This window comes from Rhinolophus sinicus, linkage group LG10 (assembly GCF_036562045.2).
Source record: "Rhinolophus sinicus isolate RSC01 linkage group LG10, ASM3656204v1, whole genome shotgun sequence".
Classification (NCBI taxonomy): domain Eukaryota; kingdom Metazoa; phylum Chordata; class Mammalia; order Chiroptera; family Rhinolophidae; genus Rhinolophus; species Rhinolophus sinicus.
The window spans coordinates 58000494-58027281 of record NC_133759.1 but is presented as its reverse complement, the minus strand read 5'-3'; the positions used below and the strand labels follow the sequence as shown (position 1 = coordinate 58027281).

The 26788-nt window shown below is 39.6% G+C and overlaps 1 protein-coding gene across 2 annotated transcripts in view; it reads left to right on the top strand.

The window, feature by feature from the left end:
* Positions 1 to 26788, top strand: part of ADAMTS9 (ADAM metallopeptidase with thrombospondin type 1 motif 9) — a 161860-nt gene that overhangs the window by 29192 nt on the left and 105880 nt on the right. For both annotated transcript variants that reach the window (XM_074313243.1, XM_074313242.1), the window contains exons 5-14: positions 1952 to 2035; positions 2137 to 2252; positions 3236 to 3276; positions 3385 to 3490; positions 8450 to 8596; positions 9842 to 9983; positions 11900 to 12004; positions 18695 to 18840; positions 26325 to 26506; positions 26602 to 26738. In XM_074313243.1, the coding sequence (XP_074169344.1) occupies positions 1952 to 2035; positions 2137 to 2252; positions 3236 to 3276; positions 3385 to 3490; positions 8450 to 8596; positions 9842 to 9983; positions 11900 to 12004; positions 18695 to 18840; positions 26325 to 26506; positions 26602 to 26738 (1206 nt within the window). The remainder of the gene's footprint in view (positions 1 to 1951; positions 2036 to 2136; positions 2253 to 3235; positions 3277 to 3384; positions 3491 to 8449; positions 8597 to 9841; positions 9984 to 11899; positions 12005 to 18694; positions 18841 to 26324; positions 26507 to 26601; positions 26739 to 26788) is intronic.

The following is a 26788-nucleotide window of genomic DNA, read 5'->3' as shown; positions in this document are numbered from 1 at the left end:
CTGAGCCTCAGAGGAGTTAGGTCACTTGCCAATGGCCATGTAAAGATAGCAAATGGCTTAGAAACTACACGTGACCTTTAGCATGTCCAGTTCCCAAAACCAGTGTTCTTTGTCTGACACATGAGCTTGCAGAGTGAAGGATGGGTCTCCAGTAAGGCTTGGATGCTGGTTGTGAACCAGAATCACCCATGGAGCTTCATAAAATGCTGCTGCCTACCTCTATCCTCTTCCCCAGGATTCTAATTAGCCTTGGGGTGAGGCCTAGAAATCTCTATTTTTTTTCTATTCCCATTTTGAATTGAAAAAACAATATATTTGCATAATGAAAAAAATCAAACATAACAAAAGACAATTGATGAAAAATAAATGTCCTTTCCTACCAATCTCACAGGCCCCTTCCCAGAGGCACCACTATTAAAAGTTGCTTTGCATATGTTTCTAAGAAGCTCTGCCCAATAGAGATGTAACGTAAACCACATATGTAATTTAAAATTTTCTACTAGCCACATGAAATAAAACAAATAGGTAAAATTAATTTTAATAATGCGTTTTATTTTATATCCAAATATTTCAAAAATTACTGAAATATTTTAATTTTTTTATACTGTCTTCAAAATCTAGTATGTATTTTATGCTCACAGCACATCTCAGTTTGGACTAGCCACATTTCAAGTGCTCAGTGACCTCATATGGCAAGTGGCTGCCATATTGGACAGCACAACTCTGGACATTTCTTAAGCATATATGTATGCATGTACAACTCTTTTTTCAAACAGAAATGGAACATTGCCCTATACTGTTTTCCACATTGCTTTTTGCTTAAAATATTAGAGATTGTTCTCTATGGCAGCCCCTATGATCGTGCCCTCATTCATTTTAAACCTCAGCACAACATTCCCTTTAATGGATTGACTCTAATTTATTTGAACAGGAATCGACTTTTTATATATTCCACAAATGAATATGAAAAGCAATCATATTTGGAAACATTGCTTTAGAGTTTCTTCTTCCCTCTCCCTGGCCTGTGGTTCTCCTTGTCTTTCCCCACACAGCTGTGAACCAGTCCCCCATGCTCTCCACCCCAGCCCCAACCTGCCTCCCCTCCACCCACCCCTTAACCCGTTTTCCATGCTCAGTCCCATGTTCCATATGCCCCAGCCCTCTCCTGTCCTGGAGCAGAGAAAGAAAAACCTAATCAGACCTTGCACAGACTCTGCTCCATTTTCACCCCATAAATTCTGACCTGTCATAAGAATTTCAATTGCGAGCATGGATTTTGGGTCAAATTGATGTAGTTGAGAGTTCTGGCTCTGCTACTTACCACTGCATAGTCTTGGATGAGTTACTTAATTTCTCTGAGCCTTATTTTCCTCATTTCTTGAGCAGAGATTAGAATAATAACCTAGCCCAGAGTTTTGCTATAGAATTAAATGCAAACGCATATGCAATTTTCAGCAAATCTAGTCCACACTAAACATTCAATGAATGTTAACTCTCATAATTAACAATAATAATGGGGGAAAAATAGGTTACCAGGTGATGGAGAACACATATGGGTGGTAAACATGAAGAACAGCAGGAGTAGCAAGGGTATGGTCGATGTGAGAGTCCCTAATTTGGCAATCCGGGACGAAAGAGCTTGACCAAAAATTAATATCCAGTATGTTGGCATAGAGGAATGTTGAGTTGCTATGCAATTTCCAAAGAAAACACTTTAAAATTTAAATTTGTTAGAATTTATTATTATTTGAAACTTCCATCTTTGAATTTTACAATAAATGTTTGTAAATGACTTTTAATAAATGTGTGTTGAATGAATGAAAATTCAAAACTGAAAAATGAGTATGTTGCATGAAATGTAAAAAGAGGTGGAGTCTCCACGTAAGAAGTGAATTGCTTATTGCTTACACAGAGTTCACAATTAACTTTGAAAAATTTATCTCGGTTACAGGTAGCCTCTATCTATAAAGACCCAAGTATTGGAAATTTAATTAATATTGTTATTGTGAACTTAGTTGTGATTCATAATGAACAGGTAATAAAGTTTTTTTTCTTCTTTCTTCTATCCATATCTGAAATGGCATTTCTAATTGGTATTGGTACGTTGAACCAATCATAATTCTTTTCTGTATTTAGGAAGGACCTTCCATATCTTTTAATGCCCAGACAACATTAAGAAACTTTTGCCAGTGGCAGCATTCAAAGAACTATCCAGGTGGAATCCATCATGATACTGCTGTTCTTGTAACAAGGTATCTGAATTCCTTATTCTTCAAATCTTTGTTTCCAGTCAAGTTGATGGAATGAGGTTGAATATTGCTGGTAGCCAGCCCCCCGTACAAGGGTTTTCAACCTCAGCACTATTGACATTTTGGACCAGATAATTCTCTGTCGGGGGGTTGTGCTATGCACTGCAGGACATTTAGCAGCATCCTTGGTCTCTACCACCCACTACATGCCAGCAGTATCCCCCATCTCAGTTGTGACAATCAGCAATGTCTTCAGACCGCATAGGTTGCCAAGTGCCCTCTGTGGGGTGGGGAGAGGGGAACTCAGCATCACTCCTGGTTGAGAATCACTAACCACTAGGTGCCAAGTAGGCAGTGAAAGAGTTAGGTGGGCCTGAAAGGAAATGCCCTTATAGCGGGGGCAGCTGCTCTTCAGATTGGGCAGGTTGCTAACATGCAGGATGAGTCCAGTGTGGCCAGCTGTTGTGATTTTGCAAAAAGTCAGAGGTGTGGATTTTTCTTTTACATGAAACCTGCCAGTTTTTAAATGGTAGCTACTAGCTCAAAAATATTTAAAAAGCTGTACAGTGCAACAAAGAGGTATGCTGCTTTAGTTGTGCCGCTTGTCACTCAGCTCGGATATGGTCACAAGCACGCACTCTTCAACAGAAGTGAAAGGCCTTAAGAGCCTTCTCAGGAATGTTTGCTAAGAAACTAGAATCACTTCCTCCAAGGTATGAGGAAAACTCCTGGTTGGAGAGGTTTCTGCTTGCTCTGTGCCTACCCCCGAGGCAGAAGAAGACCTTTCGGTGTAGCTTTTTATCCTTAAATCAATGGTTCCCAAACTGTTTTTGAGTTGCAAAACCCCAGCCTTGTTAGTTTGCTTTTTGTAACCCCCTTCCTTAAAGTGGGTGCTGTTGTGAATTCCTAGAAGACTCTCAAGTGTTTACTTGTATTGACATTTCCTCTTCGGTGTTGTCAAGGCCCTAAGTCTGCTTTGCTTTCAGACAGGACATCTGCAGAGCTCATGACAAATGTGACACCTTAGGTGAGTCTGCCGTGTGTGTCCTCTGTGCCTACAACACTTGACTGCATGTTTTTATTCCAGGCCACAATTGCTTTTGCAAGTAAATCCTTGTTCTTTTCCTTCTAATAGGTCTTGCCGAACTGGGAACCATTTGTGACCCATACAGAAGCTGTTCTATTAGTGAAGATAGTGGACTGAGCACGGCTTTTACAATTGCCCATGAACTAGGTCATGTGTATGTATCCTTTCCATATTTGCATTTAATTCAGAGTGACCCAAAACTTTCCTTCCTGCACAACCGTGAGCATTTACTTGACTATAGAAGGTGGATATACTTCCCGAGTCATAGTAGAGTTTGCAGGGTTGAAGAGCTTTGAATCTAATTGGGAGAAATGACTTTGATTTCAGGAAGTTAGGTAAATACAGCACACCCTCTTTGGTCATAGCACATGTGTATTTGGTTGCGATGTACATGTTTTCTATGCAAAGTCTAGTATTCTCCTTTCCTACTGGGAATCAGAGGAAGGGGTCCTTTCCAACCTGTCCACTGAAGCAGCGGGTACAGCAGCTAGAGCTTTTCTGATTTAACCTCTTTGTCTAGGAGGGTCCGCCATCATTGCCCCGGCTCACAAGCTTTTCACAAACCCCGGTCATTCCTGATTCTAGTTATACAAGTCTATAATTCAGACACTTAGCCTCGAGGATCAGAGATATCCCTCTTTCAGGGAAGAGAATGAATAAAGGTAGAGCAAAGGAAGCATTTACTAATTTTGGTCACTATTACGTGGTCATTCTGAAATTGGCTTTTCCTCTTTGTTCTTTAGAGACAAAGCATGGTTAGAACACACGACAAAACAGTGTAAATTTGCTAGAAATTATTCTGATTTTTGATCTGCATTTTTTTCTTTCCAGAATGATTAAGTTACTTATACTGTATCTTTCTGAAATAATTTTCTCAGAAGCTGTCACTCATATAATATAGTTGTATAGCATTTTGCATGTCAGAGGTGAACTTTGTAACTAAAATCATATATTAAGCAATCACCATTCACCAGTTTTTTAAGGTACCTATAGTACAGTGCTCTCTCATTCACCAGTTTTTTAAGGTACCTATAGTACAGTGCTCTGTGCTACGCATAAAGCAAGATGCATATATAGCGATCTCTCCAATTCACTTCAACACGTAACGAGTATATTTTAAAACTAGTACCTCTCAAGCATATTTTAAAAGCACACCCCTTTTCTTTTCTCCAAAGGAATATTGTCAGATGTCCAATATTTAGAGCACAAAAAAGGCTTGGCTTTCTGTTAAGCAGTTGTGTTGGGCCAGAGTCCTGCTTAGTCAGCTTCTTCTCGGTCCTTTTGTTTCTGAAATGCTTTCATGAAACTCAAGGATTTCTTGGAACGTTGTTTGAAAGCTACTGATGCCACCAGTGTTTCCCAAAGCACAAGAGCTTTAACACTCATTCTAAAAGAATGATCTGTGAAAAATAAAAAAGGAGTTTCGTAGTCAGGTGATTTTAAAACATGTTTTCCTAGTCTACCCTGCTTGGAGTTAGGAGGTTAGACGGTATAAAGTAAAGGCTCTGACAAGTTCTGTATTAACCTGTTGGTTTTGTCTAACTCAGTTTTCTCACACTTGTTTTAACAGAATCTTTTAGGGATTTTTGTTTGTTTTGCATAAACTTTAGTAAATTCCTTTCAAACTTCAAATTAGAGAGTAGATTTGACCATAAAGAATAGGGTAGCATTTCAACAGGGCAGCTATTCCTGTCCCAGGAAATGGAATAGGAAAAGTTACAGAGATAGGAATCTATTCAAAGGGCAGACGTTGGTGTGATTTACAGATTAATATTCCCCCCTAATTAATATATGGCTAACAAAAGTATACTATTTAAAGAAGCTTAGTTAATTTCCTATTAATTTCTTTCCAACATGAGCTTAGAAACTTTTTTTAGATAGCCAGTTCGTAAAGTTGACATTTTAAGGAAAGTGAGAATTTTGAGTAGCAAAAACAAAATATTTTCAACTATAGAGAAACCTCAATGCATAATTAACAAACATCACACACACACACACACACACACACACACACACACACACACCATGTGGTTGGAGCTTTCATTTATATTATCTCCCTTAATCTTTATTATCCCCGTAGGTAGATAGTATTGCTTCTCTGTGTTGAACTTAGCAATATTAAATTGTCCTAAGTCTAGTAGCTAATGCTGGGGTACCAGCAAATGACGCTGGGGTACCAGCTCTAAGATAGAAATCAGCTGGGAGCCAGATACCCAAGTTTTGGACTGAATTTTTTTACATTCTCTTTGATGTGAGGAAAATGTATGCTCTTTCCCTACCTGTAAGGTGGGGATAATACATACATACCCCATCTCAAGAGTATCAGGAAATGAAAAGTGAAATAATTGGTGAAAGGTATGAGTTGTTAAACAAAAAGTACATTCCTAACCAATTAATGAATTGTTTTTGTTTTGATGCTTTTTCTCATATACCTTGTTTCCCTGAAAATAAGACCTAGCTGGACAATCAGCTCTAATGTGTCTTTTGGAGCAAAAATTAATATAAGACCCAGTCTAATTTACCATAATATAAGACCAGGTCTAATTAATATAATACAATACAATACAATGTAATATAATGTAATAAATACCGGGTCTTACATTAATTTTTGCTCCAAAAGACACATTAGAGTTGATTGTCCGGCTAGGTCTTATTTTCTAGAAACAGGGTAGTTAGGTTTGCTCAGATATTTTAAGGAAAGTGAAAATCCACGTAGTTTCTAAGACACCTTTTAAAAATTAAATGTTGTTACAGTCATGGCTTTCTGATGATATAAAACCCAAGAACTGTTGGAAAAAAGCAATTCATCTTGTATCTGTTGAGCATCATTGGATGCTGCTACCTTCTCGTACCAACTTCATAGACACACAGAATCTAAGAGTTAGGACTAATTTGGGAGGTAATTGAGTCTACTGGATATGGAAATCTTTGCACAGTGTTCCTGAAAAAATCCTCCACAACTTGTCTGACAGGAGACATATATATGAAATATACATATATTCCAAAACAAGAGATTTTAGAATCAGACAGAAGTGGCTTCCAAAACCAGCTCCCCCATCTTAGTAGCCTTGTGACCACAATCAAGTAATTAAACTGCTAATACTCAGTTTCCTTATCTGTAAACCATGGATAGTAACAGTACTCATTGGATCAAATGGGTAATTAAGTGAAATAAAGCATCTAACACATTTAACATACTGCCTGGTGTGCTGTGAATGCTAAAAAAGTTTTGGTTATTATTGTTTAGTAAGTGCTAATGAATGTTTATTATTATTTCGCCCCTGCTATGAGCAGATGTGCCTGACATTGAAATGAAAAGAAGTTTTTTGTTTGCATGTGAAATAAACTGGATTTTTGTCAAGTCATGGTGGAGGTAGAGAGTTTTGCACCACAGTGAAACAAACAATTAAACTAAGATTTGAATGTTTTGTTTGTGTTGGGGTTTTGATATAGGTAGCATACTGACTATACAGCTGGAAACTAGAAACCTGGGCAATCATTCTTTTAAGCAAATGGATTCTTAAGCATTCAGAACTACTTTTAATTTCAACCAAGACAATTCGAGTTTTTCCATCTCACAATTTCCACCAGGCAGTTATTTCACCTGGCAATTTTTGCACTGCCCACATTTTTAAAAGAAAACGAAAACCAAACACAAGAGAAATTAATGGAATAGACTTCACAGACTTTTATCCCAGCTTTTACTTTTATATAAAGTAAGGCTGCACATTTCTGTCTGACTCGCTTATTGCCATGTTTCAAGATGAATTAGTGGAGGAAATTCCTCCCTAAATTCCAAATTAATTATATGCATCTATTTTGTGATTGGGGAAAGTCATCCAGAGAGGATGGCCCCTCTGAGTCTGTTACCCAATGGATAATTGCTTAAGCTGAGAATGGATATTTCTGGATTGAGAAATGCTTCCTATCATTTTTTCCCCCCCACTTCCTCTGGCTAAGCCAAGAATGGCAAATATGTGTTAATGTCGCTGCTGAGTTCCCTCCCAGGCCCAAGAGAACATTGGCACTCCATCACAGTCTTCTCTGGGGGCCTGGGGGTGGGGGGACCTGGATTAGTTTAAGAATCCTTTTGTGCCCACATTTTCAGGAAGCCAGTACCAGTCACTTGGCATTGGCATGAAGCATGACTCTACTTGCCATCTTTGAGTTAAGCCAGTTGAATTGGCATGGGTCTGGTTTCCATGCTTGCAGCCTTCCTTCGTGGGTTTTATGGCGCATGAACTTTGCATACCTTTCCCGTGATATACCTGCATGGTTATGTCATTTGTCAACCTGACCTGAAAAGGAGGAGATGCCAAGACTCACAGTGAGCCTCTTATTAGGAAGCGTTTGGCTTCAAGTTTGACATTTGACTGACTCTATATTCACAACGTTATCATAACCTGCTAAATCCGTGACTGTATAAATTGGCCTTTAACTGCTTATTAGGAATTCCAACTACTGTATTCTAGCACCAACTACAGCATGTTCAGAGCCTCTGCAATTGCAAAAAATACTCTTCAACCAAATAATGGCCCAATCCACATCTTTTTTTAAATACATTAATGGCGCTTTGTACTAAATTGGGTAGAAATTTAGTTTTATTTATACTTCATCTTTGTCTAGTAGGTTTTATTCTGCTCCCCAGGATTCAGGTTCTTGTCCACAATGTAGAAGTCAGTTAAACTTTTTTTCTTAGACAGGTGCATTCTTTTTTATTATTATTATTACTAATTAAAGTTTATTGGGGTGACAGTTGTTAGTAAAGTTACATAGTTTCAGGTGTACAATTCTGTATTACATCATCTATATCTCACATTGTGTGTTCACCACCCAGAGTCAGTTCTCTTTCCATCGCCATATATTAGACCCCGTTTACCATCATCTATCACCCCCCATCCCCCTTACTCTCTTGTAACCACTAAACTATTGTCTGTGTCTATGAGTTTTTGTTTCTGTATTTGTATGTCTTGCTCCTTTGTTGTTTTCAGTTTTATATCCCACATATCAGTGAAATCACATGGTTCTCAACTTTTTCAGACAGGCACATTCTTGAAGGCAATTCTAACAGCTTGGTTCATTGACATTCTTACCCTTGTCTTGTTGGCTTTAGGTTTAATATGCCTCATGATGACAACAATAAGTGCAAAGAAGAAGGAGTAAAGAGTCCCCAGTACGTCATGGCTCCGACACTGAATTTCTACACCAACCCCTGGATGTGGTCAAAGTGTAGTCGAAGATACATCACTGAATTTTTAGAGTAAGGCTCGGACTTTCTTTTAGCACAAACTTCTGCTGTCTGGCCTCAACATAGTGAACTAATTGTGGGAAAGAAAATGTAGAGTCAAGCATTCCTTTTGAGTTGTTATTTTTGTTGACATTCCTTGGAGGAGGGGAAAAAAAAATACTTTCTGACATCTGTGCCGTTCACATCCTTGCCAGAGTTTAGAAGATTACAGACTGAGCTAAAGAGAAGGTTGGGATCTTAAAGAGAATATGTAAATGTTGCTTTATTTTGGGGGAAAGATAAGAAATCTGTGCAGGTGTTGGGGTAGGGACCATGAAAGTGATTATATGCTGAAGGAAACCCACAAATATTTATGGGCTTTTAACTTAGTGATTTGGGCTTGGAAAGGAGTAGGGTAGTGAGGCCATCCCAAACAAGATTATCTGGATGGATGAAAATTTCAGCAGCCCTCCATGTTTTTGAATTGAGAACATTCATTTTCTCTCTCTCTCTCTGTCTCTCTCTCTCTCTCTCCATCCCTCCCTCCTCTCTTTTCTTGTTTTGTTTTTTAAGCTCCCTGCCAGGCTGCTCAAAGATCCAATTACATTATACAATATCCCTGTGTCACAGATTTATTGCTTTTCTCTCCCAGAAGTACGAAAGGTTAAGTGATTGTCCTAAGGTCACTGGGTGTATATTTCTGCAACCACAGGGAAGAGGAGGCTTTATTAATCAGAACTCACTGGGTGTGAATTTTCCAGAAGAAATGTTTGTAGAAAAGTCAAAGAACTGGAGAGTTGCTGTTTTTCTCTTTAAACAGGTGGCCTAAGGTGTTTCTTGGTATAGTTATTGATTCACCCACTCATCTGTTCAGCAAACATTTACTAAACATCTGTTGCTGTGGACAGAGCCCCAGGCTTAAATGAAAAGGACACTATCTTTGCCCCTAAGAAGCTTACAGTCTATTGGGGAAGATGGTAAAAAATAAATAAAAAGGATAATTGCCACAAAATGTGATAAATGCTGTAACAGATACATGTATCCTACTAGCTATATGTATGTATAACCAATCGGTCCATAACCAAACAAGTATACACCAAAAATATAACTTCAGCTTCTAGATTTAACCTTGGATAGAAGGAATAAAACAACTAGAAGAAAGGAACTATTCTCTGTACCATTCAGCTGGCAGGATGGCCGTTCACTTTCATCTGGAGGCACTGACAAGTCGCATCTCATCCACTGCTCTCACCATCTGTATTGTTTTGCTTTCCATAGCACTGGTTACGGCGAGTGTTTGCTTAACGAACCTGAATCCAGACCCTACCCATTGCCTCCCCAACAGCCAGGCCTCCTTTACAACGTGAATAAGCAATGTGAATTGATTTTTGGACCCGGTTCTCAAGTGTGCCCATATATGGTAAGTGTTTGCGGGCTGTTTCTGCCTCCATCAATTGATTTGGGACTTCTTTTAATTCATAGTTTTCCATTAGATTCTCACTCTTATAGAAACCGCTGGTGGAAAAGTTGATAATGGTCCGTTGATGCTTAATGATAATAGTAATAACGATGATGGTGATAAGCAGTAATAGTACTCACTGTGGGATGGTGCTTTACCAGCACTTTCTCATTGCGTGTCCAAAAGGGAGATGCCGTTATTGTTTGCATTGTACACGTGGGCGAGTGAGGCTCAGAGAGGACAGCGTTCCCTGCTGGTAATGGCAGAGCTCCGTCCTTTACTCTCCTTGTCTCCTTTCATGCCCTTTGACCTGTCTAGGTAACCTTTATTATGGGGCCTCTTCTAGATTCCGTAAAGGTAACTCCTAACACAGACCTGTTGCCCTGTTTTAGCTTGTCAGGGCTATGTCCTGTGACCACCTGGAGCTTAAAATCATCTCTGGTGGTGGCTCAACTGCTGGTGTGTGATATTCTGATGTATGTGTTGTGGACATTTGGACCAATGATATGATCCAGTGGTTATCAAGTTGCAGATGAGCAGAACTGTGCGTCTTTGTGGCGCCCCATTCTATCCCTTTGGCTGTGTGTTTGTTTTGCTGGGAGAAACTTCAGAGGTAGCATAGTGAACTGGGAAGTACAATGATCTATGGAAATAATTAAAATTTTTGAGTAAAATTTATCCATGATTATGTTAATTTCTGTTTTACTCATGATAGAAACATTAGGAGTAATCCAAATGCCCAACAATCGAAAGGTTAGGGAAATTATGGTGTCTCCATTCAGTGGAATATTATACAACAATTGAAAATTAACTACACATGGGAACATGCTCCTGATATACTTTTTAAGTCAAAATAACGGGATAAACAATTACTTCGTAGAGTATGTTCTCAACTCAAAATGGGGTGGGGGAAACTACAGAAAAGATAGGGTAGTTTGAGGTGTTTTTCTATTTAAAAAAAAAAATATTGGTACTTTCTGAGTTTTCCTGTTATGAGCAAAGTTTAGTTTAATAATCTGGAAAAACAAAAGTCTTTAAAAAGTATGCCCTTAAATAGAGCTAAATATATCAACTTGGGTAAATCTGAAATATAGTGGGGGGCGGGGTGTCGGAAGCAAGTTGTAAGATATATCCGTATATCCTGAAATGCTGAATACTATTGTTCATTTAAAGTTATAATGTTGGCTATTATTGGTAGATATTTATACATTTGTAGTAAATGCAGTGGAAATGATGATCACTGCTCAGGACAGTGGTCACCTCTGGGGGAAGAGGAGGGATTGGGAAGAGGATGAGAGTATTGGGCTAGGCCTGTGAAGTTGCCTTTCTTTAGTTGGGTGGTGGATAGAGGGGTATCCATTATGTTAGCTTGTACTTTGTGTATGCCGGAAGTATTTCACAGTATTCTGTCCCTTCTTTCCTCTGAAAACCCCTAAACACCCTAGAAGAGTCATTATATGATTGTGGTATTACATGGCCTACTAGAAGAAAACATCTCCAATAAGAGCGCATCGCAAACTTAAGCTCCGATGACACAGCCCCAGTGTGACAGAGAGCATGTTCCTTTGTCTCTGCTCCTGTGTGTCCTCATCTGTAACATGGGGTGGTCGTACTGAGGACCAGATGACACCATGGGTGTTTTTGATGCACAGTAGCTCCCCTTTCACACCACCCCAAGTCCTACCAGGCACAGCAGTGTGTCTTGGGCTGCTGTCTATAGCCCTTGGAATATTTTACCATTAATCACACCAAGAAATAAAATCCCTTTCTGATCTGTACCATATCATTGGCAAAACATGAACTGAAAGTAATCCTTGCCTTGTTTGATATCATCTAATCACATCGTCATTGACTTGTCATTTAACTGAAATGAGCAGATGCAGTGTAGACGACTCTGGTGCAATAATGCGGATGGAGCACACAAGGGCTGCCGGACTCAGCACACGCCCTGGGCCGATGGGACCGAATGTGAGCCTGGAAAGGCAAGTAATGCCCCAACCCCTCCTTCTGTATTGGGGCAGATTGGGCAAGGTTTTAGCTGGACACTCATCACTGCTGTGAGAATGTAAGTCAGCGCAATGTGCTTTAGCATGCGTAATACTTTTTTGAGGCAAGAGGTTCGGCTTTACTATGAAAAATTGTGAAAACATAACATTATTATGAAATATTGATATGAGAAACATAGCTATCACTATTGCCTCTATTTTAAGGTATACTTCTTCTCATGAAAACTCCAATGTGCTTTCAACTTATGGGTACATTTCATGTGAGGTAGCGTTTCTTTTTCTTCTTTCTGTCTCTTTTGGGCATGGCAGTGAAAGTCCATTATTAAGTTCATGAAGCATCTTAAAATCAAAGAAATGCAGAAATACAGTCAACTTATTGTCTTCACTACTGGGATGCCAAGCTTTCACCAACTTGCGTTTGTGCCTTTCAGAAGTGATTATGTCACCTGGGGTATATCCAAGTCCAAATATTCTGAGTTGGTTATCATGGTTCCCACTTATTTGTTAGTAACCAAGCAGAATCTATTTGCATGGTCCAATGATAACAATGTCCCATGTACCTAGGAGTATGATTAATGCAAATTTCTGCACCTGGTGTCCATTTAAAAAAAAAAAGGTACTATGCTAGTGATATCTTCTTCTTCTTCTTCTTCTTCTTCTTCTTCTTCTTCTTCTTCTTCTTCTTCTTCTTCTTCTTCTTCTTCTTCTTCATCACCCAAATAATTTGGTTACAAATGTTTTAGATGTAAACCCTGATTTTTTTTTTTTTTAATCCTACAGAAAATGGCATTCTGTCACTTACCAATGATGTAATCCCAGGACTATATTCTGAGTCTCTTGTTATCCTTCCATCTACAGAGGGTGCCAAAACAATGTACACACATTTTAAGAAAGGAAAACTGTATTAAAATTATAAACCTCAATATATACCAATAACAAAAGATGAATACAAGTCACGTCTGACTTCTGCAATTACAAGAGGTGCTCCAAGTGGTTACCATCAGCGTCCAGACACTTCTGATGATGGCGGACTACTACTTGAGCAACATTGACCAAAGTCTCCACTTGTATACATTGTTTTGGCACCCCCGGTATTTTTCCTATCTTCTCTCTTCTTCCCATGTCTGCTTAACTCACTCTTACTATTTTATTCTCATCTCACTTCTTTTTCCTCCACTTTACCTGATAGCATCCAGAATGTTTCCGTGGAAGGTAACCTAAAGAGATGAGAGAACTTAATTCTCCTTTCCCCAATTTTATAGATAGGGAACAGAATAAAGAAGGGACTTGCCTAAGATGAAACAGTTCATTTAGGTAGAGTCTCCCCATACCTGAGCCTCTTCCCCCGTAACTCCCTCCTTTGTTTTGTCTGAAGGGGCTGGAAGGGTACTGGCGAGGCCATAACTGAATGTGCTGAGCTCCACCAGCTCCCAGTGGTCAAACAGCATGTTTTTTCACTCATTTCTCAGGGTGATTTTATAAAGTTACAAGAGCTACATGGTGTGTAAGTTATTTGAAACACAAAAAATTCAATACAAAAATAAAATTATAATGAAGATGACTTTATTCTTACTTGGTGACTAAGTCAGCTCAAGTTATCACCTCTCAGTGGCTAGGGCCTCGGCAATTGAGTATACACCTTTCTGTAATAACAACCTGACCAAAACTATATACGGATATAGGCATAATAGCCTTTGCACTTTTAATTAACTTAGAAAGAAATATATCTCCTTGGCCAGTGAATCTTTCACTTTTTGCAGGACATTTAACTCAATGTGTTGATGGCCAAAGGACCATAGGTTTGAGTGGGAATATGGTTCTTAGGATTCTATGGCAACCATTAAGAATTCACTCACTGTTATAAAATGAAGATGTGGCCTCAGAGTCCTTCTAAACACAGTGATCCAGACAACTGCTTCCAGTTGATGGGAGATGACAGTAGACGTGATAACCAGTTAATAACTAAGTTGGCTTGAGTTAGAGCCAGCCAACTGTATCATTTAAGTTGAAACAGTTTAATCTCCGAAAAATCTCTGGTATTGTGTTGGATTCTTAGTCAATCTGATGCACCCATCTAACATGTCTATTTCTGACACATTATCACTCATAAAACCGTAACAAAGAAGAATTCTCAATAATATGATGAAGTGAATTATATTTAGTAAAATTGTCATGAACAGGCTTCCAAGCACCATGTTGTGATATGGTATCCCAATCAATCCTGACACACAGAAGAACTTGGGAGGGTGTCTGTTGTGTCTTCTTCTAATCTTCTGTTTTTGTAACAGAAGCTGAAGATGTAGTATTGCAGGGTAATCTTATACTTGGGGGATGGGGAAATTTGGGCGATCTCTCAGAAGACTTTTTCAATGTCTCAAGAAGAGTAAGACTTGAAGGCATTCCAAGGGGCATGTTCAGAACACTTTCAGAGAAGCAACTCTGCAGATAAAATGGCAGGTACATTTTTAGTTGTGTTTTAGAGAAGTTGCCGCCTAGCAGCTTTTATTAAAGATGTGGATTACATGTGTGTTTATTCCCCTGAAGAGTATTTCCGCATTTTACGAATGCCAAAGATGGTAGATGCAAAGGTCTGACAACTAAGTTTGCAAACTTCTTGCAATGATGTTGCTAACATTTTTTGATATTAGAGGGATTATTCATTATGAATTTGTACCAACTGGGCAATTAACCAAGTTTATTATTTGGAAATGCTGAAAGGCTGTGTGAAAAAGTTAGACAACCTGAACTTTTCACCAACAGTTCATGGCTCTTGCATCACGACAATGCACCAGCTCACACGGCACTGTCTGTGAGGGAATTTTTAGCCAGTAAACAAATGACTGTGTTGGAACCCCTCCCTACTCACCTGATCTGGCCCCCAATGACTTCTTTCTTTACCCGAAGATAAAGGAAATATTGAAAGGATGACATTCAGGACATCAAGGGTAATGTGATGAGAGCTCTGATGGCCATTCCAGAAAGAGTTCCAAAATTACTTTGAAGGGTGGACTAGGGGTCGGCATCAGCACATAGCTTCCCAAGAGGAGTACTTTGAAGGTGACCGTAGTGATATTCAGCAATGAGGTATGTAGTACTTTTTCTAGGATGAGTTTGCGAACTTAATTGTTAGACCTATGTCAGCATAGAAATTCTTTGTTTTTTTTCAATTTGTTGTCATAGAATTGGCAGTAAAACCATATGCCTTTTCTATAGCAAATTCTGGCTCTTTTTCCTGAGGGGTTAAATTTTTTTTTTCTTTCTCTTCTTTCTGCCCTGCTCTCTCAGCAGTAATCTGTCTTGGACTACTGACAATGTTATTTTGATGAATGACTCTCTAATGTCTCTTTATTTTCTCCATTCTCTTGTTAAGTCCGTTAACATTTTCGTTTTAACCTTGTTTGTGAGTCTGAGGTTTGAAACTTCTGTTTTAAGACTTCTGTTTTAAGCCTCCTTGGGACAAACTTGCTTCCCAAGTCCTTTTTCCAAGCTCTTTTTTAAAAAGGAACTTAGGGGTCATTTAGGTACAATATCTTTCAAATGGTTCTGGACACTTCTAGGAAAGGCTGACTATATTTTCGCTTGGACTCCACCAGCTACTTATGCTTTGTTATGATGTAACGGCTCTTCCAGTATATTATTGTTTGTCGAATTCGGCTGGTAAAATAGATCATCTTGGTACATATTTGCAAAACAGCCCTGATTTTAAGCCTCTGTCACCTCAGGCAGTTCTCCTATTCCTTGAACGTTCTTCCTCTTCTATAAATAAACATCAGTGGTCGTATCAGTAAGACATGTTTCATTTGCAGACCAGTTTTTAATTATTTGCCTTTTAAGAAGGTACCATATGAGGACATTTAAATGCAGTGCTGAATAGCACACTGTGGTATATCTATGTCCTCATTTTGCTCTGAAGTTTATGGTAGTACGTTTGAGACTTATAGTCACTTTGAAGTTTGTTCTTATGTGGAGGTACGGTGTATAGACTAGAGACTTCAGACTGAAGACTTCAGTGTCAAGAGGAAAAAAAAGTATTTCCAGGTAACTTCTCATTATTAAACTCCATGAATAGTCATAGGTCCTTACTTTGTAGAATTTATAAAATGTGTATCTGGCACCAAGACTTGCAGGGTGAATTTGGGCCTCAGCTAGGACTTCAATTATATATTAATTAGAAATTTTGTTCAGGTCAGACCAAATAATAGTAGTATAAACAAATTGGCTCTTTTTTCTAACACAAAAAACAGTTAGACAGGTTATGGAGATGTTGTGGCAGCTCCACAAAATCATCAGAGACCCAGGCTCCTAATTTCTTTCTGCCCCACTATCATATGCAAATGGTCTTCATCCTCAAAGTCACAGAATGACTGCTGCCGCTCCAGCCATCAAGTCTGAGTTCCAGGTAGAAGGAACAAAGAAGCAAAAGAACCGTCCCAGGAATCTTACCCAAAGAATCCTGCTGACATTTCTTTGACCACTCTTATCTATACAAGAATCTAGGGAAATCTAGATTCTGTTACCAAAGATAAAAGGGAGAATGGATATTGGGTAGATACCTGAGAGTCTTAGCCTTGCCTAACCATTTCATTAATTTGCTTTTGTTTTAAATTGCAGTCTTTATTTAGATGTCAAAAATTGTTCCAATAAATTTAATTTAAAAAAAAAATTGTTCCTGTTCACACACAACTGAGAGGCAGCATGTGTAACAGTTAAGAGTGCGCCTTTGAGTCAAATTATCTGTGATTCAGACCCTTACGGAGGTGTGGCATCAACCCCTCTGTGCCTCCATTTTCTTTTCTGTGGAAGTGGGGGTAATAATAGTACCTACTTCATAGTGTGAGATAGATAGATAGATAGAGATTGCTTAGAACAGTGCCTGACAAATATGAAGTGCTATGTAAATGTTTCCCATTATTATTACTAGCTGTATGTCTGGTCCCCTATGTTCTCAGCTGATACTAGGTGTTTTAGATACACTGTCTCATGTTATACTCAAGACAACTTTGGTTTCATTTTTCATCTGTGGTAGCTGAGTTCAGTGACTCACCCAAGGTCATAGAGTTGGTTTGGGGAAACTAGAATTTTACCTCCTAAGCTTTGTCCCTTCACTGTCCGATATAGCAACCATTGGCCACACTTGGCTAGTGAGTACTTGAACTGTCAGTCTGAACTGAGATGTGCTTAAGTGAAAACACACTACCAGGTGTTGTAGACCTAGTATGAAAAGAGAGTATAAAAAACTCATTTATAATTTTATATTGATTACATATAGAAATAATAATGTTTCAGATCATTTGAGCTAAATAATTAATTTCAGTTTTCTTTTTTTTTTTTTTAATGTGGCTTCCAGAAATTTTTAAATTTGTTTAAATACATGATTCAAGTTGCATTCTCTAGACCAAGCTGCTTCTTTCATTTATTTTTGTGTGCGTATATTCCAAGAAATGTTCAAGAACACTGTAGAGACAAATATAAAGTGATTTCAGGGAGTGATGTGGTCACCTCAGCCTCTGCCCACGTTTCTTGGATATGGAGTTGCCCAAGATTCTTTGGGTGCAGAACCTTTTAAGCCTCAGCTAAACAGCCCAGGGAAAGGGACGAGTCCTCAGATACTCTTAAGAGGATAATTACAAGGGAGAAGGCGCGACAGAATAGCGAAAGCGTAATTGCACTTTTAAAATAATTGTTCACCAAGCTTTCGTGGGGCCGGTTGTTCCGACTGGGACCTTCTTCAGCGTCTTGTTTGTCCACTTTGCCTGAATGTACCCCCACCCCCTGACCTTGGTGGCCCTCTGCCTCTTTCTACGCGCCTGCGTCCTCCCTGCGGATAAATCACGCCAGAGCCACTAGCTTTGCTTCAGAGATCTGAGTGAGCCGCGGGGCGTCACCCTCCTGCCACCACTGCTGCCACTCTTCCTTTGTCCACTGCTCAGTGACCTCAGCTTTGTGTCAGGGCCTCACACCCCAACAATGGCAGAGGGTTGAAATGGCCTTTTGGACTCTCTTGTCCTGCTGAGGACTTTTATTTTTTGTTTTGTTTTAAACATAGCCTTCTTCCTGCTCCAGGCTGGAGAATGTGAAACCATTAGTAACAAAAAAGCAATAAAATTTAGGGCTCTCTGTAATGTGTCCATTTTGCTTTAGTGTCATCCTGTGTGCCTTGGTGGAGTGAGTTTATGGGAATCATGTAACTAGCTTTTTTTCTTTCCTGTTTAATTAAAATTGGGTTCTCAAATCTCTGGGAAGTAATAAGGCATTATATTTTAACAGGCTCACAATATCTCTGGGCCTTGTTAATGGAGATCTGCTATGCAGATCCAATAACTCATTTTGGCCCTGTCTGCAACCAGTCTGCCCACTTCCACTCCTCATTTCTCCAAGCAGACTAATTGAGCACCTTGAAGCTGGCCATTGACGTTACCCCGACAGCCTGGAGCCAATCACTCATGGGCCAGTTTTATTCAAGCAAGCTGTAAATGAAGACAGCCTAAAATCAATACGTAGAAGATTAAAATCCCTACGGTTGCAGTTACTGACATAGATGATGAAATGGCAGCATTTCACACTAGCGCAGGAAAATAATTACAGTGTGGTGTATTTAGAAGGACAGTGGGTCCTGCGATGTCTCAGGCACCGAGCTCTCCCTCATTGTTCCCTTATTAAATACAGCACTGCAAGTTTGGATTTTGTGTTCCCAAAGAAATGGAGGTCCCTGTGACTGATGGATCCTGGGGAAGCTGGACTCACTTTGGAACCTGCTCAAGAACATGTGGAGGGGGCATCAAGACAGCTGTTCGAGAGTGCAACAGACCAGAGTAAGTCCGAGAACTCATCACTGCTATTATGGAGACAGCAGGAGTGAAAAATGCCCAAGGGAGTAATTAGAGGCAGATGAAGAGCTCCCTCTAAATTAAGAGAGTGGGTGGACTTCCAGGGCTGCTTAGAGCCGCGGTATCCAAGATCTACCCGTGGGCACTTCCCCGCTCTGTGTTATTATTTTTCTCCCATGACCCTTTATTATTAAAAGTGTTGTCTCCCAAACAGTAGATGCTTTTGTGTTGATTGGCCTGTTTAACTGTTTTAACAGTCAGGCCCCCACTCACTGTCACCCAGAGCTTGGGATAGCATGCTAATAAACAGGTAGATTTTTCACAAGGAGACAAAGAAAGTGGACATTTGCATCCAAATTGTAGATCAGTGCACCCTTTCCATTAGCTCCTGAAATGCTGAAAAGGACACCCAGATTCCCAAGGCAGCATTAGCAGATCCCAAGGGACCTGGAACCCCAAGTCAGGAATTACTTTTGAAATCAATCTAGCTGTTTTACAGGTAAGACACCTGAGGCCCCTATCCCATAACCTGACAGCTTGTAGATTGGGTGTGCCCTGCTCTTCAGGATAGTTCTCACTCTCTGACCAGCCTCACCTTGTTAGGACCTGCATGTTCAAATAAACTCAATGGGTTTTTCCCCAGCATCTATCACGAGAGACATGTGTTTGCTGGGGAGGCTGTTTACAAGTCGGTTTTAAAACCTGCTATCTTCATTATGAGGAAAGACATGTAATTGTGGTGGATATAAGATGTATAAAGTTTAAAGGAATTGAAAATATAATACACGATATCATTGCCACTGAACCTATATAGGCTGGGAACCCCAAGAAGTCTTCACCCATTAGGGATAGTTTTTAGGTGTATAAACCAACACCCATTTTTAAGAGCCAGCTGCTTTGGGATTATAGAAAGCAGTTTCTGCCAGCAGTGCTCATTTATTTTGAATAGCCTATGTTAAGGACAGCAGACTGATTGTAAAGAGAAGCGAGCAGGTACAGTAGCTAGTGGGCTGGTACAAGAAAATCAGGTTGTACTGCACAGGAGTGGGACCAAGTACAGGGTGCTGACCTAACTGACTTCTCACAAGTAGGAGAAGGGCCTAGCATTGACAAAGCTTCCAAATGTTTTGTAAGAATAACCTGAGATGTGTGAACCAGAAAAAACCATAGCTGTGGGCCACTGTTGCAAGCCCTGGTCTACATAAATACTCTCTAGTACAAATCACAGATGATGATCAATTTATTCTAATATATTTTTGTTCCCAGTCCAAAATTTAGTTCATGTCCACGTGTATTAGTCTCTATAGAAGACAACTAAAGATACTCTGGTTCATAAAACTAACACTGTAGCTATGTATATAAGCTAATCAACATTAGACTTTCCATAGAGTCTGTTTTTAGTATTTGTTTTTTGAAACAATAATAGTATAAATATAGAATGTGCTTTAAAACTTGGAACACAAAAGTATATGATATAAAAAATTGCTATCATTGTTATTTCTAATCCCCAGTTACTTCCCACAAGAAAAACAATTTGATGTGTATTCTTTTGGACTTTTGAAAAAGATTATAGATGTAATATATAGCATATGAAATATGTTTCATACAAAATAAGGATCACACTATCTATAGTTGTGCAGCTTGCTTTTTAAAGTCAATTATAAAGTCTAGCTTTAAAATAAAACATTTTAAGCTAACAGCAAGTATGATGAATTTTTTTTAATTAAAAACTGTTGGGTGGTCTCTTTGAGCCAAAGTATTATTATTATTAAGCTATATTATCATGACGGTATGAATATTGCAAATAGTCGGCGCTTTTGAAATTTGACTCAAGAACATTCCATTCAAAAGAAGTGTCTGGTCTTTTAAAGTCTGAGGGCAATTCTAGAAGTAACGTGGAAAGTGGAGGGAGATAAATCACTCCGTAATTGGAATGGGCCAGACAAAGAAAGTCACCCTACGTAAAGACCTTAGTGGGAAAGGATATTGAGCTTCAAAAGTGAAGTGAATTGAAGATCCACACCTTCATAAGTTAGGAAGGAATCATTCAAGTATCAGTTAAAGGTTCTTGTCAGTGCTGTTGGCTATGGGAGGTTTTAAAATAATACAGTCCACCTACCTAGTGCGGTATCTGCACTGACATCAGTGCATTAAAGCGCCTCCAGGTTATTTGCAGTTTGGGATGCCCTGTGAATTGAGGAAGGATCTGCCTCTGAAAACCAGGGTTCCGGTGGCATTGACGAAGCCCATTTGACAAGAGAAGGGAACACAGAACAGGGAAAGTCAGATTCAAACCTCAGTTTTAAAGCTTGTTCAGAGAAATTCACAGAGTAGATGGTTCACTATGTAGAATGTGAAGTGGTTGCTGTCCTGATTCTCGGACTTTGGGTCCCGTCTCGCTGGCAACATGCCTTTTCTCAGTGTGCAGAGCCCTTAGCATTAATGTAGAGTTCCATTTTTAGAATCCATGGTGGTCTCTAGTAAGAATACTGGATTGTTTTTATTTTTCCACAGTATCCATGTGATTCAAGCATGTATTTATTTAACATCCAGATACTTTATGCTATATTTTTAGGTTTTCTTCCTTGAAAGTATAAAAGCTAAAAAAAGAGAAGTAGCCTTGCCACGTATATGGAATTGCGCCTAAGGAAGTGAGCTAGCTGTACAAACCACGTGCTTTCCAATTTTGGTAAAAAATGTTTTTGGTCTCAGTTGGTATACAATGCTACAGATTTGCCATCTTGAGAATTGGACCCTGATATGTTGCCTTTAAATGCTTTATCTATTTTTTTTAATCCAATTTTCCACCCATGCCCTACAGAGAAGATGAGCATATGTTCTGGTTTGTACAGACAGTCGCAGTTTACATCTGTTGTCCTGCAGAAGTTTAAGACCTCCCCTATCCATTCTCAAAGTTTCCTGGATTGGACAATTAATTACATGGTCACCTGATCACTCTGTTACATAAGAAATACGTAATAGAGTAAAATTTTAAATCAGAACCAGCAAATCATAATTTAGAGTGCCGCAACAAGACCAGCTGCTTTGGAACTAGAAGATGCATTCAGGCCATTGGGTCCTGTCCTTACTATTTTATGACCTAAGTTTGGCCCTACGCTTCCTGGTGACTAAAACAAAATGTTTTATAGACTTGTTAAGAGTCCATCAAAATAAAAAACTAAGTCAGTTCTTTAGGAAAGACAAAGTATTTCTTCTAGGAGATAGGCTAAATTTTAAAATAATGATAAACTCATAGATTTGAGAAAAAGTCAAGATTGTGAGCTGGATATTTCCCATTTAGGCTTTCACCATAGCAACTGCTTTATGAAACCTTACATAAAAGAGAGTAGCCATATGTATGTTCCATCTAAGAAAACCAGTCTCTCGTTTGACTGTAAAATATTGCAGCAGAGTTTCTTTGAGGTACTGAGTCGGATGAACTTATTTCAGAATGTCAAGAATTGGCTACTGTCAGGGAGCTGTTAACTAATGAATTAATATCTAATCCCAGAAACTGCCCTATTTGGCAGGATCATTAATGATTGCTAGTTCAACTCCCTGGCCCATCCCATCCAATCCTTGAATAGCTTTTCAGCATCCTCTGCAGTTGGCCATCAGGCCCCGTCTTAAAACTCTCCAAGCTTAGGAAACACAGTACATTCTGGAGCTGCGTGTTGTATCATTAGAAGTTTCTGCCTCGAGCTGACCCTAATCTGCTTGCCCTAACATTGTAAGTAAACATAGAAGTTGAGATTTCTGTTCAAACCTATTTGCAGACTAAAGGTTAGCTTTCCTTGAGGGTAGAATTCACCTGTGATGATCTTTGCAAAATTTATTTCATCTTTGGCCATGCAGCGTGGCAAATTTGTATGTATGAATAGAAATGGTCATATAAGATGTGCTTGAAAGAAAGATTCAGCTTGGCTGTGCTGCATATAGTTACTTTCATAATAATTAATCAGGCAATTTCCTTAAGTCCTTTCCATCCCTATTGGACATGCAATATTTTTAAAGAGTCTTAATAGTAGGAAAATGTGGTTAATATTTTTTAAAGTTTCAGTTCCTATAATTTTCATTATTTTCCTACATGGAAAATATACCCTACCCAGCTAAATTACTAAATTATAAAATGAATTTCTTCCATGCTGAAATGGTAAGTTAGGTTGGCTAAAGCCCACCTCATTACACAGTGCATGCAAATCAGGCAGAGATCCCATGGTCTAGGATATAAGATAAGCCATATATTTCAAAAGGGCAAATTTATGTTTATTCATCAAGTATAATCTGCCTTTAGATAAACAGCAAATAAGGTCATCGAATGACTTTTGATATGGAAAGAGTCCTGTTTCAAGAGAGGCAGCATAGGAGAGAGGCCAGATCATGAGCTGAGGGTCAGGGAGACCTGGGTTGGTCTCTCTGCCAGCACATCTCACTTCGTGGGCGTGGGCCCTTGCCAGATTATTTAACAGTCCTGAGCCCAGTTCAAACAAAGATTCAGAAACAGGGGTGCCACCACCTACCTCACTGCATGGCTGTGCACAGTCACAAGAATAGTTCCGGGGTCCGCAGACTTTTTCTATAAAGGAATACTTTTTCTATCATATATTTTATAAGTACTTTAGACTTGGGGATCATAGGATCTCTGTCCCAACTAGTCACTCGTACTGATACAGTCAGAAACATAATGAACAATATGGAGAGAGTGGGTGTGGCTGTGTGCCAATAAAATTTTATTATGAACCCTGAAACTTGAATTTCACATAATGCTTGTGTATCTCAAACAATTTTTTAATTTTTACAAAATGTGGAAAACATTCAGTAGGCCAGATTTTGGCCCATGGGCTATAGTGTGCAGACCCTTATAATAGCTAAACGTTTACTGTGTGGCAGTCAAGATCTCGCTCAAGTGCTTTGAATGTGTTAACCAGGTAACCCTTACTCAGCCTGTGAAGTAGACGTTAGCATCCTCTCCCTTTACAGACAGAGAAACAAGCTTAGAGAGCTGAAGCAACTTGCCCAAGGTTGCACTGCTACTAAGTGTCAGGGCTGGGATTCAAATCCTCTGTGTCTAGGGTCCATCACTATAACCCTCAGCAATACAGCTTCTCACATAGAGTGTTTTCTGTGTGTTGTTTATAAAAAAATGTAATTTATTAAATCACTAAATGATGTTTGATAGTGGTCAAAGCAAGCAAAGGTGGAAACTGTTGTCATCCGAAGGGAAGCCACCTATAGGTATTAACGACTGTGGCCCAATGACGACTGCAGTTGATCAATTGCCAGAGTCAGCTGAGACTTATTATGTAAGAGAGCCAAAAGAAAAAAAATCAACTTTCAAAAGGTTTTATTTTCAAAGAGAAAGAAGTATGAATTACTTTCAGGCAACAAATAAATTATCAATCCACCATAGTTAGTTGGGACATTTCAAACGATTCACAAAGCTCATTTCAATTTGAGGAAAAATTGAAGGGGGTCTTCCTTGTAGCATATTTAATGCAAGTTTCACCTGAATCTGTTATTCATATGTAATCTGATATTTTATACATGAGACTGGGGTGCGTTGGTACAGAGAGAAGAGCTTGCTATCCAGGAAACCAAGGCTAAATGGCATCAAAAAAGAAAAAGAAAAGATGCTGGGCCATAGTTCTTGGATAATGTTGTAGAAAGAGCACAGAGAAAGAACCTGGGAGACTTGGATTCTAGTCCTGTCTGCTCTTTTATTAGCTCTGTGACTCTGGGCAAAGTATTTAACCTCTCTGAACCTCCTGTTGGTATAAAAGTACCTCTGCCTTTCTCTCTGATGGCAAAACATGAGTGAGTTTTGGCTAGTCAAATGCATGATATGTAAAGCTTATGGGCTTAAAATTGTATTTAATGGAGAAACAATCAGACATAGACACTACTGGATTTATGTGCCATCCCTAGATGCAATCTTCCTCATGATAACAGTAAATATGTACCAGACTCCTTGCTAAGCTCCTCAGATTCATAAAAAGCCTTTCAGGGGTACAGTATCATCTCTGCTTTGCATGTGCAGGACGGAGCTCAGAGAAGCCAGGTTGCTTACACAGAGGTGCCCAGCTTGTAACCACACAGCCTACAGTCTTACCTTACTCCGTAACTCTTTGATCGAGGGAGCATGTTTACGACAGTCTCACAGCCACATGGTCCTTCCTGAGACTTGAGTACTTTGCAGGAGCATTGAGTCATTTCTCACAATGCAGACCAGGCTGTAGCTCAGATTTGGTTCCCAAAACAAACAGCCTGCTGAACTGGATCAGATTAGATTGGGAATGCTCACATATAATACCATCATAGGGGACATTTCAGGCATCTGTTCTGTGCACTCATTTTAGCGAAGAAGAATACTGAAGAGCAGGGAGACTAAGAACTTTGTCTAAGGTCACACAGTGAGAACAGGCCAAGATTGGAACACAGATCCAACTCTTTCCTGCTCTGCTAGGCTGCCTCTCATTCTGTATTGTATGGGCTTCGATACATTTCCCATTCCCCCAAGGCCTGGTGTAACACTTGCCATGGTCCAAATTACTCTGAAAGATTCATTCTGAGGAAGAAAGGTGGAAAGGTCTGAGAGATGTCCTACGACAGCAGTGGAAACTGAGCTGCTCCCGCCCTGGGTGGGTGAGCTAAACTTACTAAGATTCTGTGATCTTCCAGTTTCCATGATGACTTTGGCAAGCTGTTGACTGCTGGGAGATGTGTTATATAATTTACTTTCTGGGTGACATCTGGAAAATGCATGTACGGGTTGCATGCAGAGATTCAATTTGCCCTGTGATGCTTTGCAAGGCGTACTCCATACTCTTGTCACACAAAATTTAATGAAACCAGTACGCTTTCTCCTGCTTCTCTTACTAAGTCAAAATACAGGCATATTTCTTTTATTCCATCTTATTTGTAAAGTAAAACAAACAAAAACAGTGGTTATGGGGGGAAGAAGAATGAGGAGGAGGGAATGAATTGAAGTAAAATGACAAAGGTTTGGGATGGTTTCCCATGAGAGTATCACAAAAGGAAAAGCTAAAAGGGAACATTCTAACTGCTCGTCTGTACCTTTTACCTTCTATATTTTTAAAATCAAAGGACTGTGAATGGGGAAAAGAAGAAAGAAAATGTCCTAATAGATTCCAGGCTTTGTATTTCATACTTTAACTTATACACTCCAATATTTTTATCCACAAAACAGCCTTTCCAAATAGTGCCTTCCCATTTTACAGATGGGAGGGACCATTTTATTGAGGCTCAAGGAGGTTAAGTGACTTGCCCAAGGTTATGCACTTACTGGTGTTGAAGGCAGAATGCAAACCCAGATTTCAGAGCCCTTGCCCTGTTTTATGTCACTGGCCATTTCAAATTGCTTCCCTAGAGGACAGGAAGCCACAGATGAGAGAGTGATGTGGGAAGACATACATTATAACATAGTGTATCTGTTTTTTACCTTTTCTCAGGCCCAAAAATGGTGGAAAGTACTGTGTAGGGCGTAGAATGAAATTTAAGTCCTGCAACACAGAGCCATGTCTCAAGCACAAGCGAGACTTCCGAGAGGAACAGTGCGCTCAGTTTGATGGGAAGCATTTTAACATCAATGGTCTGCTTCCAAATGTGCGCTGGGTCCCCAAGTACAGTGGAAGTAAGTATACCGAGGGTGGTGGGGGGGTCCTGCGGTGGCAGGCTGGGTGGGGTCCAGGCACACAAGTCACACTGCGTTGTGTTTCTCCTCTCCAGTTCTGATGAAGGACCGGTGCAAGTTATTCTGCAGGGTGGTAGGGAGCACGGCCTACTATCAGCTCCGGGACAGAGTGGTGGACGGGACTCCGTGTGGCCAGGACACCAGCGATATCTGCGTCCAAGGCCTCTGCCGGGTAAGTCCCAGATGCTGCTTTTGTCACTGTGTTGTCCTGTGGCCATGCTG